At 17.8% G+C, this 15,773-nt stretch overlaps 5 protein-coding genes across 5 annotated transcripts, besides 16 other annotated features; 3 read left to right on the top strand and 2 right to left on the bottom strand. All coding sequences in view use genetic code 6, as the record gives it.

Annotated features, from left to right (window-relative positions):
• Positions 1–505: 505 nt before the first annotated feature.
• IMG5_081200 (hypothetical protein) lies at positions 506–1,117 on the bottom strand (the record flags this gene model as incomplete). The annotated part of the gene is made up of 3 exons (XM_004036424.1): positions 506–630; positions 685–880; positions 992–1,117. The coding sequence occupies 3 exons, from the start codon at positions 1,115–1,117 to the stop codon at positions 506–508; spliced, it is 447 nt and encodes a 148-aa protein (XP_004036472.1).
• Positions 1,118–1,156: 39 nt separating this feature from the next.
• Positions 1,157–1,181: a microsatellite.
• A 490-nt stretch (positions 1,182–1,671) lies between these two features.
• Positions 1,672–1,707: a microsatellite.
• An 811-nt stretch (positions 1,708–2,518) lies between these two features.
• Positions 2,519–2,573: a microsatellite.
• Positions 2,574–2,993: 420 nt separating this feature from the next.
• Positions 2,994–3,028: a microsatellite.
• A 2-nt stretch (positions 3,029–3,030) lies between these two features.
• Positions 3,031–3,078: a microsatellite.
• A 1,033-nt stretch (positions 3,079–4,111) lies between these two features.
• Positions 4,112–4,231: a microsatellite.
• Positions 4,114–4,146: a microsatellite.
• Positions 4,140–4,188: a microsatellite.
• Positions 4,142–4,188: a microsatellite.
• A 128-nt stretch (positions 4,232–4,359) lies between the features above and the next one.
• Positions 4,360–4,421: a microsatellite.
• Positions 4,422–4,732: 311 nt separating this feature from the next.
• Positions 4,733–4,781: a microsatellite.
• Positions 4,782–4,826: 45 nt separating this feature from the next.
• IMG5_081190 (hypothetical protein) lies at positions 4,827–6,216 on the bottom strand (the record flags this gene model as incomplete). Its single annotated transcript, XM_004036423.1, has 3 exons — positions 4,827–5,191; positions 5,239–5,781; positions 5,823–6,216. The coding sequence occupies 3 exons, from the start codon at positions 6,214–6,216 to the stop codon at positions 4,827–4,829; spliced, it is 1,302 nt and encodes a 433-aa protein (XP_004036471.1).
• Positions 6,217–7,742: 1,526 nt separating this feature from the next.
• IMG5_081180 (NLI interacting factor-like phosphatase family protein, putative) lies at positions 7,743–9,874 on the top strand (the record flags this gene model as incomplete). Its single annotated transcript, XM_004036422.1, has 6 exons — positions 7,743–7,975; positions 8,060–8,217; positions 8,777–8,847; positions 8,893–9,088; positions 9,131–9,282; positions 9,320–9,874. 6 exons carry the CDS (start codon positions 7,743–7,745, stop codon positions 9,872–9,874), a joined length of 1,365 nt encoding a protein of 454 aa, XP_004036470.1.
• Positions 9,875–11,527: 1,653 nt separating this feature from the next.
• Positions 11,528–11,558: a microsatellite.
• Positions 11,559–11,623: 65 nt separating this feature from the next.
• IMG5_081170 (phosphatidylinositol-4-phosphate 5-, putative) lies at positions 11,624–12,566 on the top strand (the record flags this gene model as incomplete). Its single annotated transcript, XM_004036421.1, has 4 exons — positions 11,624–11,909; positions 11,963–12,095; positions 12,165–12,270; positions 12,497–12,566. 2 exons carry the CDS (start codon positions 11,624–11,626, stop codon positions 12,091–12,093), a joined length of 417 nt encoding a protein of 138 aa, XP_004036469.1. The 3' UTR covers positions 12,094–12,095; positions 12,165–12,270; positions 12,497–12,566.
• A 1,706-nt stretch (positions 12,567–14,272) lies between these two features.
• Positions 14,273–14,332: a microsatellite.
• A 492-nt stretch (positions 14,333–14,824) lies between these two features.
• IMG5_081160 (hypothetical protein) lies at positions 14,825–15,169 on the top strand (the record flags this gene model as incomplete). Its single annotated transcript, XM_004036420.1, has 3 exons — positions 14,825–14,876; positions 14,940–15,016; positions 15,134–15,169. Coding segments are annotated over 3 exons (165 nt in total), but the record flags the coding sequence as incomplete, so codon positions are not given.
• A 429-nt stretch (positions 15,170–15,598) lies between these two features.
• Positions 15,599–15,673: a microsatellite.
• Positions 15,600–15,708: a microsatellite.
• Positions 15,605–15,708: a microsatellite.
• Positions 15,709–15,773: the final 65 nt, after the last annotated feature.

The raw sequence follows: 15,773 nt of genomic DNA, 5'->3' as shown, positions 1-15,773 counted from the left end.
ATTTTCGAAGTATTTTACTAGACAATATTTTAATTTAATTGATATCCTATTTAATTCGCATTATTAAATTTAGATTAAAAAAGCCATCTTTCAAAATGAGGTTATGAGGGTATTTCTGATTAAGGAAATTTATGGAAATCCTTCCAAAAAGGATGTACTAATATTTAATCCCAAGTTATTCTTTTTGAAGGATTTTTTTGCAATAACTTATCTAATAAATCATTAAACTCATTAGAAAAATTAGCTATTCTTACTATTTCTTTATTCAATATTTAACCTACTAAATCTTGGAAACTTTTTGACACAAAAGGTGGTTTTCCACTTGCTAATTCATACATAACACACCCTAAAGCCCAAAAATCACTTTAAAATGAACATACTCCATCGTCTTGGAATAATTCTGGTGCCATATAACATGGAGTACCTTTTTTAGCGGATTCTTTAGTCTATTTATTTATTAATTTTTTAGTTTAAAAAAATATTTTTACATCATCTACCGCCTATATCATATCAACTATTCTTCTTGATAGACCAAAGTCACATATCTTTAATTATCCATATTCGTTTAATAAAACATTAGATGTTTCAAATCACAATATATTATTCCTTTAGAATGCAGATATTATAAGGCTTATTTTTTTTATAATATAAAAAAAGAAAAAAAATGAAAATTAATTTTTATACCTGCTGTTAAATCTCTTGCTAAATTTTTTATTAATTACTCTGGTAATTTTTTATCTTATTCAATTAATGTTAATAAATCTCCCCCTGAACAATATTCAAATATAATCCATAAGTGATTTCGAGTTTCATACCAATTATAATATTTCATTATATTTTGATGGTTTAAACAATGAAATATTTTTACTTCATTTAGAACCTTTATAATTTTATTTTTAAAATAAAATTTATATTGAATTAATATATTTTCAAAATTTTAATGTATAAGTTTCAAATATTGTTTATTTTTGTATTATATTTAATTTTTTACCTTATTTCGGCGACATTTTTTTAATGATTTAACCGCCATATATTCTATTGATCTTTTTTTTCGACCTTTATATACTACTGAATATTTGCCTCTTCCAATTTCCTCGTAAATATGATAATTATTCATATTTTAAAAATATGTATTTTTTTTTTATTTTTTTTTTTTAAAAAAAAAAAAAAAAAAAAAAAAATTAAGAAATATATTTTTTGAGTTTTTATTTTAATCTTTTTAAAATCTATAAAATAATTTGATTATAAACAGAAAATATATTTAAAATATTGAAACTATAAAAAATAGTATTAAATAATATTTTATTCTAATCAATAATTATTTAAAACACAAAAACAAATTTCAAAAACTTTTTTACAAAAATAATTATATTATAGTATTAACTTATAATAATGAATAATTTTAATATTATTTTTTTTAAAAAAAATAAAAATTTACATAATATATTTTTTTTTAATTCAACTTTAAATAATTTATATTATAAAAATTAAAAATATAAAATTCAATTTTCAATAGAGTAAATAAAAACTATATAAAATTATATTGAAAAATAAATATTTTTAAAATTAAATCTAATATTTATTTTTTTTAACAAAAATAATTTCAAAGTTTTTTTATTAACATTTATACATGTATTAATTTTTTTATTAGAAAATTAATTATCGTATAGTAAAATAAATGTATTTTTAAAAACAAATGATATTTTTTTTAACATTTCTGTGTTTAATTATATATTTAAGTTCATTTTTGCCCTTAATTTTTTATCTGTATTAAAGTAATTTTTCATATATTCTAATAATTATTATTACTTCTAATTACTATTGTTTAATTTTAATGTTTTACATTTTATAATTAGGATTAAACAAAAGAAAATTTTCTTTAAATAATATTTAGAATTCTAATTATATAATTATTATAAAGTAAAAATTTTTATTAAATATATTATAAATAAACATAAAAATTGATTTAATATTTATAATTTGTTTCATTTTTATTTTGTGTTGCTTAAATCCCTTAATTATGTTTTTATTTTAGAAACTTATTTTTCAACTAAATCTAATTATTTATTAAGAAACTTTTACTTTTAAATATTTTCAATACTATTAATTTTTATATTTTCAACTTTTTAAATTTCGCTTAAAATCTATTAAATAATAATATTTAATGAAAATTTAATTTTAATGTAATTATACTCTTTGCTTTTGTAAACTTAATTATATAATTTCTTTTTCAAGGCTTTTGTATTATTTTCTGTTAGTACTAATTTCATCATCCAAATATAAACAATTTGTTTCTAAAGATTATATTTTTTATTAAGAATTTTTAATATCATATTATTGTTCATCTTTTCCCCATTAAAAAAAATTGCTTTATGTCAAAGTATTTTTATTTTTTATTTATTTAAGGGCAATTTTGTTTTATTAATTAATTATTTAGGTTTTTTTAAACTAATCACTAACATTTAGAATATTTTTATCAAATTAATTATGATTAATAAAATTATAATAATCTAATAAATTATTATTGTCTTTATATTAAAAATTTTATTATTGATTTTTATTATAAATATTATCCTTAAATTTAAATTATATTTTAAAAAATTGATAATTTTTAAATATTTAAAAAATTACTTATTATATTTAATTTTCTTAATTTAAAATTTCAGTATTTTAATAGTTATAAGAATATTAGTCTATTTATTAAATAAAACGATTTTCTCTTTATAAATTAAGTTAATTAATTTTTTTTAAATTTTGAATTTCTTTTTAAAGAACTTCTTTTTCATAAATAAATTTATTTTCGTTTAATTTTAATTTTTATATTTCTTATTGTTAATTTTAGTTATTTATTTTCAATTTAGAATATATATCGTTTAAATTCTATATTTATATCAATAATGATTATTCTAAAACAATCTTATTTTCTAATTAGAATTTATCATCTTTATTAATTAATAGTAAATCTTAATATTCATTTCTAATTAAAAAAATAAATATATATATATATATATATATATATATTTATATAATTATTATTTACTTTAATTTTTCATATTTTTATTTTAGTTTTTCAAATTAATTTTATTGATTCTAAAAATATTCATATTTTTTCTAAAATAATCTTTTTTTTTCACTTTTTTTTATATTTATTTTTTTATCATATGTTTTTAAAATATATATACTTTATTTCATCATTTGTTTCATCTAATTAGAATTTTATATCTCTTACATCTACTTCTAATTTGGTTTTCTAAACAAATTCATGATTTACTTTTTATTTGTATTTATTATTTTCGATTAGAAGCATATCGTTATTCAATTGAAGTTTATATACCTAATAAATTTATAAATAATTTTTTTCGTATATTAACTTTTATTACTTTTTCTTAAAGTTATTAAATTTTATCTTGTTATAATAAAAATTCTTTTTTGTTTTTATACATTTCATTTAAATTTTCTTATTTTTATGACTCAATTTTCTATTTCATTTAATTTATTTGATTTTAATATTTTTACATTATTTATTGAAATTAACCTTTATTATTATTAATATAAAAATTATAGAAATATTAAAATAATTGATTTGATAATAATTTTAACTAAACCTTTATTCAATATAATATCATTATTTTATTTAAAATTCAATTTTTATTATTTTTATTTTATATCACTAGTATATTTTTTATTATTTTTTTCATAATTTTTATTGAAATCGAATTTTTAATTTCTTTTATATTATTCAATTATAAAATATTATATTATTAATAAATATTTTTACTAATAATGTTATGTATCAAGATAATGTTTATCGTTATATGGCGAATTATATGTTTATAAATAATTTGCATTATTAGATCCACTAAAAAATTAATCTTAAATTTTTGAATTGGGATAATTTTATATATTATCAATAGATGAATTATTATCATTTTATTAATTTTAAATAAAATAACATTTTAAATTTGAATTATCTGAATTAGATAATGTATTTTATTTTTTTAAAGATTATTATTAAATAAATCTTTAAAATGATTTTGTATTTTATATTTGATCAAAGTCAATATTTTAAGCAATCTATTAAGCTTTAAAAATAAATTTTATAAAATAAAAAATTATATATATATATATATATATATATATATATATTTTTAAATTTATATATTTATAATTTTATATATTTTTATATTTATTTAATAATTATATATATTTTATTAATATATTTGTTTATATAACTCAAAGAATCAGAATTCATTTTAATATTTATTTAACAGTTTTCTTTTAAGATTTAATATTTTAATTTTTGAGTTAATAAAATAAAAATAATTTAATTTAAAATATATTGTTTAAAAATATATAGAATATTAATTTAATAAAAATATTTTTATTTAACAAATTATTATTATTTTAAAAAAATATTATTAAATTCATAATGTTTATGTCTTTTTTTATTATATTATTTATAAATAAATATTAATTTTCTTGTATTTTTTTTTAATTTATATTTTCAGATATAAAATATATGTTATTAATTGTTTTTTAAAATAATTTTTTTATAATTATTTATATTTTTTATTGTTAAAGATTTATAATATTTAAAATATCAAAATGCTATTCTAAAATATAATCAACTTAAATATTTTATTACATTAACTTATTTATTATATTTTTTTTTTTAATATTATAATTTAAAATTATTTTTAATATAAAAATAAAACTAATTATTTTATTTTTTTATATAAAAAATAAAAAAATATATATATTAAAAAAAAAAAACTATATATCTAAATATGTATTTATGTTAAATATAAATAAATAAAAAAAAAAAATCAAATAGATGTAAAAGCCTTAGTAAAGGCAGGTAAAATAGTTCTTCTTCCATGCCATATACCTCTGGGAACTAAATTCCAATAAGCCCAAGGGAAGAAATCTTTTTTTAATTTATAGAAAAATTATGAAGGTATATCTTATCTTGCCATAAATGTTTCACAAGCAACATACCCATATTTATATTCAATAAGCATAAGTTTTCCATCTCCAACAAAAATCGGACAACTAGTATATCCATCATAACTGCTAGGTAAATCTATATGTCCTTTTCCACTCAAAACATGATGTAAATTACTTACTACCACAGGAGTTTAGCTAAGAATAGCAGGCATAGTTTTCGATGTAGGAAGATTTGCACAATCACCTTTAAAATTAAAAAATATATATACATGTTTTTTTAAAAATAAACACCTATTCCCCATATATTTTAGTATTTTTTATGTCTCAAAGTATGCATATCAACATCTAAATATCCTTATTCATCGGTAATATTAGGAGAGTCATTTAAAAATTATGGTAATTTGGGATAAGGTACAATATGAATAAGATCAAATTTGACTTCTTCTAGTTCTTAAGTTTTAAGGTTTTAAAAAATAGCAGTTCTTTTATCTTTAATAACTTCTACTAAATTTGAGTTTTTATGAATATTAATATTTTTTTATTTTTAGATTGTTTCAAGTGCAGCACTATATTTAGGTTATGGGAATTCATAATCAACTGCTTTTCTCATTTCTATAACAGTGTTGTTTCTTATTCCTTTCTTTACAAATCTGCCTTCGGCTAAATAAATTATTTTTTAAGGAACCCCTGATTATTCCTGTGAACGAGGTGGTTCGGTAAATATAGCTTTTCCACCTCCAAAATCAGAACATAATTCATTAAATTTTTGTACGTAATTATAATCATATATTGAACCTGCGGGAAATTCTGGGTCATCTAAAGCTTCTCTAGCACCTTTTTTTTTTCTTTTTTTTATATTTATTTTTTAAAAAAACCTTTTATTTTATCAAAATCGTTTTGCAAACCAGAAGTTATAATTAAATGTTCATATGAATATTCAGTACCGTCTTCAGCAATTAATAAATTCTAGTCAGGTAATACTTTTACTATAGCCAGGTTAATAAAATTAATCCATTTATTGTATAAATCTTCATTTTTTCTGACTGTGTCTTTTATGTTGTAAATTCCTCCACCAACCATTGTCCAGGCGGGCTTGTAATAATGGAGTTTAGAAGAATCAAAAACTCTAATTTAATGAGGAATAATACCTGGTTCTTTAACTATTTAGGAAACAAAATTTAAACTGGCACATCCACCTCCTATTACTGCAATTTTAGAATGGATGGGAGATTTCTTTGAGAAATTCTTCGATATTATTTAAGAAAGCATTTTATTATTATTATTGTATTTATCAAAAATCTATATATCGTTTATATAATTTTTTTTTTTCCTTTTAATAAATACGTATTATTGAAAAAAAATAAAAATATTTTAATTTTTTATTTAAAAATAAAAAAATTATAAAATAATATTTTGTTCTTATTGAATTATAATTTAGAAAGTCAAAATTAAAAAAAATAGTACAATTAGATACTTTTTTATTAATTAACAAAAAAAATATGTTTAGAAATTTATTTAAAATATAAAAACTAACCTAAGTAATATCTAAAAGACACTTACTTATTTCCTCTTTACTTTCCACGTCATTATATTTGAACTATTAAAATTTTCAAAATGTCTATTCCTTGGAACGAAAAGAGCCTGAGAAGCCTAAAAAAGTGGATTATTTATAAACGCCAAACAAGAAAAATAAAATCGAGTTTTTTTGTTTAAAAAAATACCATGAAGGTATAAATGAAGGGAAAAATATATTAATATTCATATCTACAAACTGGAATTAAAAATTTACAAATGAAGTTTTGGCTTATTTAGAAAATTTGTAAGAATATCAATAAATGACTGGCGGAAAGGAAATTTTAATAATGCATTTTGACGAAAATAATAGTGAAAATAAAGAAGAAGAATTAAAATTTATTAAGAAATATAATACTACTTAGTATGATATTTTCCTTATATAGAATAACTATTAGGAAAGTTTTACGGCTTTTTCATTCGAAGATTATATGTATGAAAAAAGCACACTTTAAGCATATTTCTAGCCCATTTTTTCCCTTTAGAAGAAAGATTTGGATAAATTTTTTAATTCTTTGTAATATTTTTCGAATGAAAATACTTTGATTTTAGCCTATTGTGATAAAGAAGATTCTAGTTATAAATAAACTGAAAAAAAATTAAAGAACTTGTCCTTAAATAATAAATATGCGAGTAATTCAAAGGTTGCTTTTTTATTAATTGATGATAAAGAAGTGGCTAAAGAGTTAAATATTTCATAAAAAAATGGAGATTTGCACCTTTTTATTAAATAGACAATATTCACGTAAATAGAGCCTTCTTTATAGTTAAAAGAATAAAAATTTTGTTGCTAAAAATTTGCGAATTTAAAGGATAATAATATATCTACAATAATAAAAAATGCCACGAACACATATAATAAAATCAACATTTTTGGATCATAGTCTTTTTATTTAGAAAAGGAATTCGATTTAGTAATTAATGTAGACAAAAATAAAGTAGATAAATAAACACATGGAGAGTTAGTAAAATTAGCTTAAAATTTGTACAAATCTATGCCTGAATAATTATGGGAGAAAATTTCTTTTAACTATTCAAAAGCTCATGACAGAGAAAATAATACAGCGTATAAAATATAGCTTTAAAGCGCTAAGAAAAGGGAAAAGCATCTACAGTTATACTACATTAATTCGAAAAAAGAACTCTAAGAAAGTAATATTTCAAGAGAAGAATTTCTAAAGCCACATTCTTATATTTTCACTTATGATGGGCCTTCTTTATAAATGAAAGATGTACTTGATTGGATTTAAAAAGTTGTCGAAGAAAAAGATGATGTAAAAGAAACATTTGCTTCATAAAGAGTACCTAAATATAGAAAATATTCAAGGAAAATTGTCGGAAATACTTTTGAAAAAGAAATCAAGAATAATTTGAAAAATTAAGCGTTATTTTTTTATGCGAATAATTGTTCAGCTTGTGCTTCTTACGGACCTTTGTATGAAGAATTGGGATTATAGTATTTAACTAATAAGGATTCTTTTTAAAAAAGTGAGTATGTTGAGTTTAATAGGATTAATCATATTAAAAATAATTTAAGTAGTTGCCCTTATTATGCTAATTCGCCTGTTTTTGCATTCTTTAAGGGATAATGTAAGGATATTCCATATATTTATAGATCTAATGTAGCTTACAAAGGATTTATAAATGACTTTATTGAAATCTCGGCTAAATTCTAAATTGTTGATGAAAATTTAGTTAGTAAATAAGTTTAGAATGCTAAAAAAGTTAATCATTAAAGTTTGATTAATTGAGAATATTTTTTATTTAATATTAGAATTATTTTATATATATATATATTAGTCAGTTTTTATTTTTTATTGATTGTATTTAAAAAAAATTAAAATAAGAATAATTTTTTATAAATATATAATACTTAAGGTTTTTATTATATTTCTAAACTTTAAAATTTAAATTTTTGTTATATATAAATTAAATAATCTTTTTATAAAATTAATTTATACAACAAAATTTTTTTAAAAAAATATTTATATACATAATACTTCGTTTTTAAATATAAAATAAATGAAAATTGTAATTTTTTTAATTTTGATTTCGACTTTAAAAGCACAGTTTGTAGATATAATATATAAACGATATAAAATTAAATACATTTTTATGTTCATTATAAAAAAATATAATTAGAAAACCCTATGATTCATAATGTGATATTGATTTAGATGGAAGTATATGTTTATTTGATGGTATTTTAATTCGAATTTAGTTTATTTTCTAATAATATTAATTTTTTAATATAAAGGTGATAAAATATTAGTACCTCCAGCTAAAATGGAAGGATTAATAGGTTATTACTCATTTGATGATAAAAATGTATAATTAATCAATTAATTTAATTTTTAAAAAATAAAATAATAGAATTTAGATATATCTGGCAATTCTAATCATCCAAATGAAGGTTCTGATATATAAAAAGGATAACCTTGGGGAGGTTAAGGGAATAGTTTATTTTTTAATGGAAAAAATTACTTATCTATAAATATACCTTAAGAATAATTAAAATCTTCTTCATATACAATTTAATTTTACTATTTTCCTGTTGAAGAAAAACAATGTTTTTTTAATCAATTTATTTTTTTATAAAAATAAAAAAAAGTAAAAGGAAAAAAAGAATGCCCTATAATATAAAAAGGATTTGATAATCTTATTGAAGGAAAATTCGAAAGACAACCAGGTATATATTTTAATAAAGAAAAAAGGAGTATAAAAATTTTCATATCCACACTCGATACAAATGAATTTTTGGAAGTATTAAAATAAAATAATTTTAATATAATATATAAAGGGGAATATTTTGGAATCAAACGCAAGATTATCTTATAATAAATGGGCTCATATTAGTTTATCAAAAAGCAGTTAGAAAATAAAACTTTATATAAATGGTATTCTCGATTAAGTAGCTGTTCTGTAAAGCTTTGATGTAGAAAACGACTCACCATTTTATATAGGAAATACTCCATGGTTTTCAGATGATTGTATTCTAAATGCATTTGTAGACGAATTGAAAATATATAATTATGAAATTAAAAGTTATTAAGTATAGGCTGAAGCTTCTATGTTTTTGGGAGGAATAGAGCCTTCTTTTTTGCATTTAGGGTGTATTAATTGTGAATTGGAAACTGCTAAGTAATCATGTATTTAAGGTTATCATTTATGTACTTCTTTAGAAATTTATTCTGGTGCTTATAATGTGGCAAGAATTATGGGATGGATTGAACATAATAATAATATTTGGAGTTATAATTAGTTATTTTAAATTGATAATTAAGAAGATTCGGGTTCTGCAAACTCTGGAATTGGTATTTGTTGTGTTGATCTTTAGGATATTATGTAGTCTTGAAAAAAATGTTGTTAAATTTATTAAATAATATTGATAAAAATGATAAATATTTGCTATTATTCGTTATTTTAATATATTTTTTTTTTCATTATTTAAATTTATAAAATTATATAGTATTTTTTGGTTAGTATCAAGATTAATTTGATATATTTTTTTATTAAAATAATAAATATATTATTTAATAAATTTATGAAATGACGATTTTAAAAAAAAAAAAATTTTTGTTACTTTAAATGGATTTTATATATTTTTTCTTCAATCTTATAATTAATCCATCATATCTAATAAATCTTGTCCATTTTATTCTTCTTCTTAATTTTATTCATCCTGATTAATATCTATTTTTATTTTTTTTCCATTATAAAATTTAATTTAATTCAATGTTAAAAAAAAAAAAACCTAAATTTCCAAATAAATCCTGAATATTTTTTTATATGAGATTTTAATCTCTTTTTTAATCTATAGTATATAAATATATATTAAATAAAAAATAATATTATAATTTTATAAAAATAATATACCAATAATAATTAAATCACTTAAGAAATTATTATCTTATTAATCTATAATCTAAGTTTAAGTATTTTGATTAATATTAAATTTATTTTAATTAAAAATATTAATTTAAAAATTATCATGATCTTCTTTTTTGTTTCCTTTTATCATATTAGTTAAATTATCGAAATTTTATTTTGCTTAAGATGTATTTAATTTTAATTAAGAAATCATTTATTCATCATTTGCATTTCCACATTTAACAACATTATTAAAGTCTATATTTTTTTAATTTTCTCCTTATATTTAACTATAATCTTTTTACTTCCTTCCTGATACATATATATTTTATCCCCATTCACTTATTACATTAATAAAGCTTTTATTTTAACCATTTTATACAAAAAATTTAGTATTTTCTAAATTTTTGAATAACTTTAAATTCAAAACTCCCTAAGAATCGTATATACATACTTATCCAGGAATTCCTACATAAGGTCCTGCCGGCTATCCATTATAGATTCTAAATTCACCAGTATCAGCTTAAATTTTTTCTTCTAAAAATACAAAGACTCTTTATTTAAAATCTTACACGAACTTTAATATTTCTTATTTTATAAGAAAATAATCATAACAACTCATTTTGGCATATTATTACTCGAATTTTTTCTTAATTTACATCATAGCTTCTATTCCAGGACCATGATTTAGAATATCGACAATTCCATTAAAATGATTCATGGTAATATCATAAAATTCAGAAGGCTATGTAGCATTTATTATTTATAGTTTAAAACCCATTAAGACTAAATCTGTTAATTTTTGCATTGAACTTTAGTTTAGTTTCATTATAGAACAATGAACTATTTTTTCAATTAAATTTCGGAAAAATTGCATTGTGATAGTCTTTTAACCTTTAAAAAGTTAGGTCATTAATTATCCGGAAAATAAACATTTTATTATATCTGTTAATACTTGAACACCTTTCTGATTATTTATTTGTTGGGCTTGTAAACGTTGATTTAATATATAAACCATTTCTCCACCAGTATTTATTAATATTATTGGATTTGCCAAAAAACAACCTAATTCCATTTTTTGTTTTTTAATTATAAAAATATATTTTCTTTTAGATAATTTTTTTCAATGTAAATTATTTATTTATATTTATATTTATATTTATATTTATTTATTTTTTTAAAAAAATAACTTATTTCGATTTAATAACAAAAATAAAAAATATAATAATAAAGTATGTCATAAATAGAAGAAAAACCATTTACATTTGTAAATTAGGAAGGATAACTAACAGATTACATTAACTTCACAGGTTATGCAAGAGCAGAATTCCCAAATGGAGATATTTATGAAGGATAATATGAAAACGGAGTAAAATTTGGAAATGGCACATATTATCACATATCCAGAAAAGAAAATGTTCCAAATGATGTATATAAAGGCGAATTCCAAAATAATAAAAAAGATGGAATTGGAATATTGACAGTTAATTTACCCTAAGAATAAAAAGAGGAATATTATGGTATAATAAAATATATTTATTTTTAAATATAATTTCAAAAAATAAAAATAAAGGTGAGTGGAAAAATGATAAAATGCACGGAGAAGGAAGATATGTTTATCAAAATGGAGATATTTATAGTGGGTAATGGTAAAACGGGAAAAACATGGAACTGGAATATATTTGTTTTTTAAAACTTAAATGAGAGTATTTATTTATTTATTAACGATTATTTTTTTTTAATTAAAATTTTCTATTTAAAATTACTAAATTTAGCTTAAAGGGGTATGGCATGAAAATAAATTTTTAGAAGGAGAATGGATTTATCCAAATGGAAATGTATATGAAGGATAATTTGAATATAATATGCCTGTTGGAGAAGGTTCTGTTTATTTTAATTTAATTTATATTTTATATTCTTAATATATACTGATTTTATATAAAATTACATTATGGTTGTATAGAAATTATTCTATAGGCAGCTAATAAAAATTTTTAATTGCTTGGTAAATAATAAACTATTTTATTTAAGCTGTCTATAGAATAATTTATAGACAACTACGAATTTAAAATGAAAATTCTATAAAAAACTAATATATACATAATAGGACATTGGAAATTATAAAATGGTAATATTGTTGAAGGAAAATATATTTAGACTAAAGTTCCTCCAAAAGATGAAGTATACATAATATAATTTAATTAAAATTTTAAATAATTAAAAAAGAAAAATAAAAAAGATATTACAATAGATTTAAAGTGGCTATAAAAATGAAATTAGAATAATTTTATTTTTATAATTTAATAAATAAAATAAATGCATATTCATGTGGTATTAAATAAATTAAAAACATCTCCTTTTTTTATTATTTAATAATTATATCGGAACATTATAAAAATAGTTATATTTATTATCATTCATAATGATAATAATATTAAAAAAAAAAATTAATATTAAATTTCATTTTTTTTAATTTTAGATATTTATTATATAATTTACGAAAAAAATCTATAATAAAAATATTTAATTTTTTTAATATAAATTTATATCATATATGAATAAAATATTTAAATTTATAAAATAATATATTTAATATACATAGAATAAAATATATATATATATATTTTGCAAATATATTAAATATATATTACTTAAATAAATAATTAATAAGAAAATTTATATTTGCGAACTTAATTATAATATTTTGTAATAAATCTATTTAATTTATGTAGTAAATCAATTAAAGAAACTTTTAAAAAGATAATAATAAGGTTTATGAATTTTAAATAGATGATAATTATGAAAAATAATTAAAATAAGTAATTAGCGAAGATATAAGTGCAGTTGTAATGTTAAATAATTTAAAAGAAATATTAATTGAATCAAAAAATAAGAATAAGGTTCTAGGGCTTAATATTTTAGAAAATTTTTTAATAATTTAGCTACTTTAAGAATTATAAGTTTTATTTTGCTTATAATATTAGGTTTTTTCGAAAAACCATTATGGTGTACAAATTAATACTCAGTATATCATATTTTTCATATTTTTTATTTTTTTAAAAAAAAATTATTGCTTAACAGGATTATTGTAGATTATCACCTGACAAAAAAACTAAAATACCTACTTCAAATATATATTATATAGAAAAAGAAATATATTATCCAACACAAATGATTTTAATAATTTTTTTGACTCTAAATAAATTCTTAAAATAAAAATTTTTAAAAGACAGATAAACACATAAAAAAAAAAATTAGCTTTAAATATTATTACTATGTTAATTTTTACTTAATCTTCAATAATTCTTATTTTTGATTAATTTTATTTTAATATAACTCAATTTCTGTTACCTGTATATTTTGTCTTATATAAGTAAATATATATATATATAAATTAAAAATATAAGTACATAAAAATATATAAAAGTCGAGTTTTAAGAAGAAGTCTAGCAATGCATTTATATGTAGTAAAGCAAGGTTTACCATTGCTTTCAATTTTAGGGATTAATATACTTCTTTTTGCTGGTTTAGGAAAAGTTTTATTTTATGATTAAAAATCTTCTGAACATTATTTTACTGATTATTGGGAATCTTGCTATAAATTAACTATATTATAAACAACGAGTAATTTTCCAGATGTTATGATGCCTTATTATAATGATTGTAGGTGGGCGCCTATTTATTTCATAATATTTTTATTAGTAAATTATATTTTACTATTAAATATGGTATTAGGAGTATTTTATACATGTTATAAAAATGAAATGTAGAATTAAATAAATAATTTTTTCGTTGAAAACAGAAATGATATAAAAAATTATTTAGATAACTATTTGTAAAGCTAAGATATTAATGATTCGTAAAGTTTAGATTTTCTAATGTAATATATATATATATATATATATATATATATATATATATATATATATATATATATATATATTTATTTATTTTACATTTATTCATATTTAATAGTGATATAAAATAAAATACATAAGATTAATAAGAAAAATAAGTTTTGATATAGAATTTTTATATTTTCGGATTTAAATAAACTTTTATAATGGGATCGTTAAGTCTTGCAAATTTTATTTATATAATTAATTAATCTGATAATATTTATAAATTTGAAAATATTAAAATTTGGTGTATTATTAATTTAGTGTTTAATTCTTTTTTTTTAATTGATAATATAATTAAAATTTATTATGATAAATAGTTTATAATTAAAAATAAATATTATTTTTATGAAATTATAAATGTTTTTGCTGTAAAAATTATGTTAATTTTAATTTTTTGTGATGTTACTTAAAACGTAGCATAAATATGCATCATTTTAATATCAACTAGAGTTATTAGAATGTTATATTTTGTTTTTAGTTTCTTATAATTTAATATTATATTAAATTCACTTTCTGGATTTTTACCTATTATTATGGATTTATTTGGTGTTTTGTTAATAATGTTTTATATGTTTTCAGCTTTTGGTAATACTAATTTTAATTATTAAATTTTTTTTATATAATATTTTTTTTTAAAATAAAAAAAAGGTTAGCATATTTTCGGAGGAAAAATGACTTATAATTATGAAGAGTAAATAAATTCTTCTTTATATACAACTCATTATGTATTAAATAATTTTAATGATTTAATATCTTCGTTTATATTATTATTTTAACTTTTAATAGTTAATAATTGGATGTTAAATGTAAAAAAATAATAATAAAAATAAAAAAAAAAAAAGGTATAAGCCCATGAAATAATATCTGAAACTAAATTAGTAAGAATATTTTTTATTTTTTGGTATATTGTATCTGTTATTATTTGTATGAATTTAATGGTTGCGTTTATTCTAGATCATTTAATATCAAAATGGAATTTTTATAATAATTAAAGAGAATAAATGGTTAAATAAAAAAATAATTATTAATCTCAAGATATTATTTCTTAAACAGAATAAAATTAAACAAGAAAATTTAGTTAATAAGCGGCTTTTATAATAAATCAAATGCAAAAAAAAAAGAGTTTTAAACTTTTAATAAACAGATTACTTAAAATGATACATCTGAATAAATTAAAAATATATATTAAAATAGAAACAATTATGAGAGTGAAATTTAATAAAAAGAATAAATATATTAATATAATTCTATAAATGGGCCAATTTGATTTTTTTTATTAAAAAATATAAATAACAAATTATTTTTAATTATACATATATATATATAAATAAATATATATACATATTTATATATAGATAAATATTTATAAATATATATATATATATATTTATAATATTATAATATTATATATATATATTAATCTATTAAATTAATTTTATTATTAATTTTATTTTTTTTTTTTCTTAGATTTAATTTTTAGTT

Source organism: Ichthyophthirius multifiliis (genome assembly GCF_000220395.1).
Source record: "Ichthyophthirius multifiliis unplaced genomic scaffold scaff_1120509250550, whole genome shotgun sequence".
Taxonomy (NCBI): domain Eukaryota; phylum Ciliophora; class Oligohymenophorea; order Hymenostomatida; genus Ichthyophthirius; species Ichthyophthirius multifiliis.
This window is presented reverse-complemented; position numbering and strand designations above follow the sequence as displayed.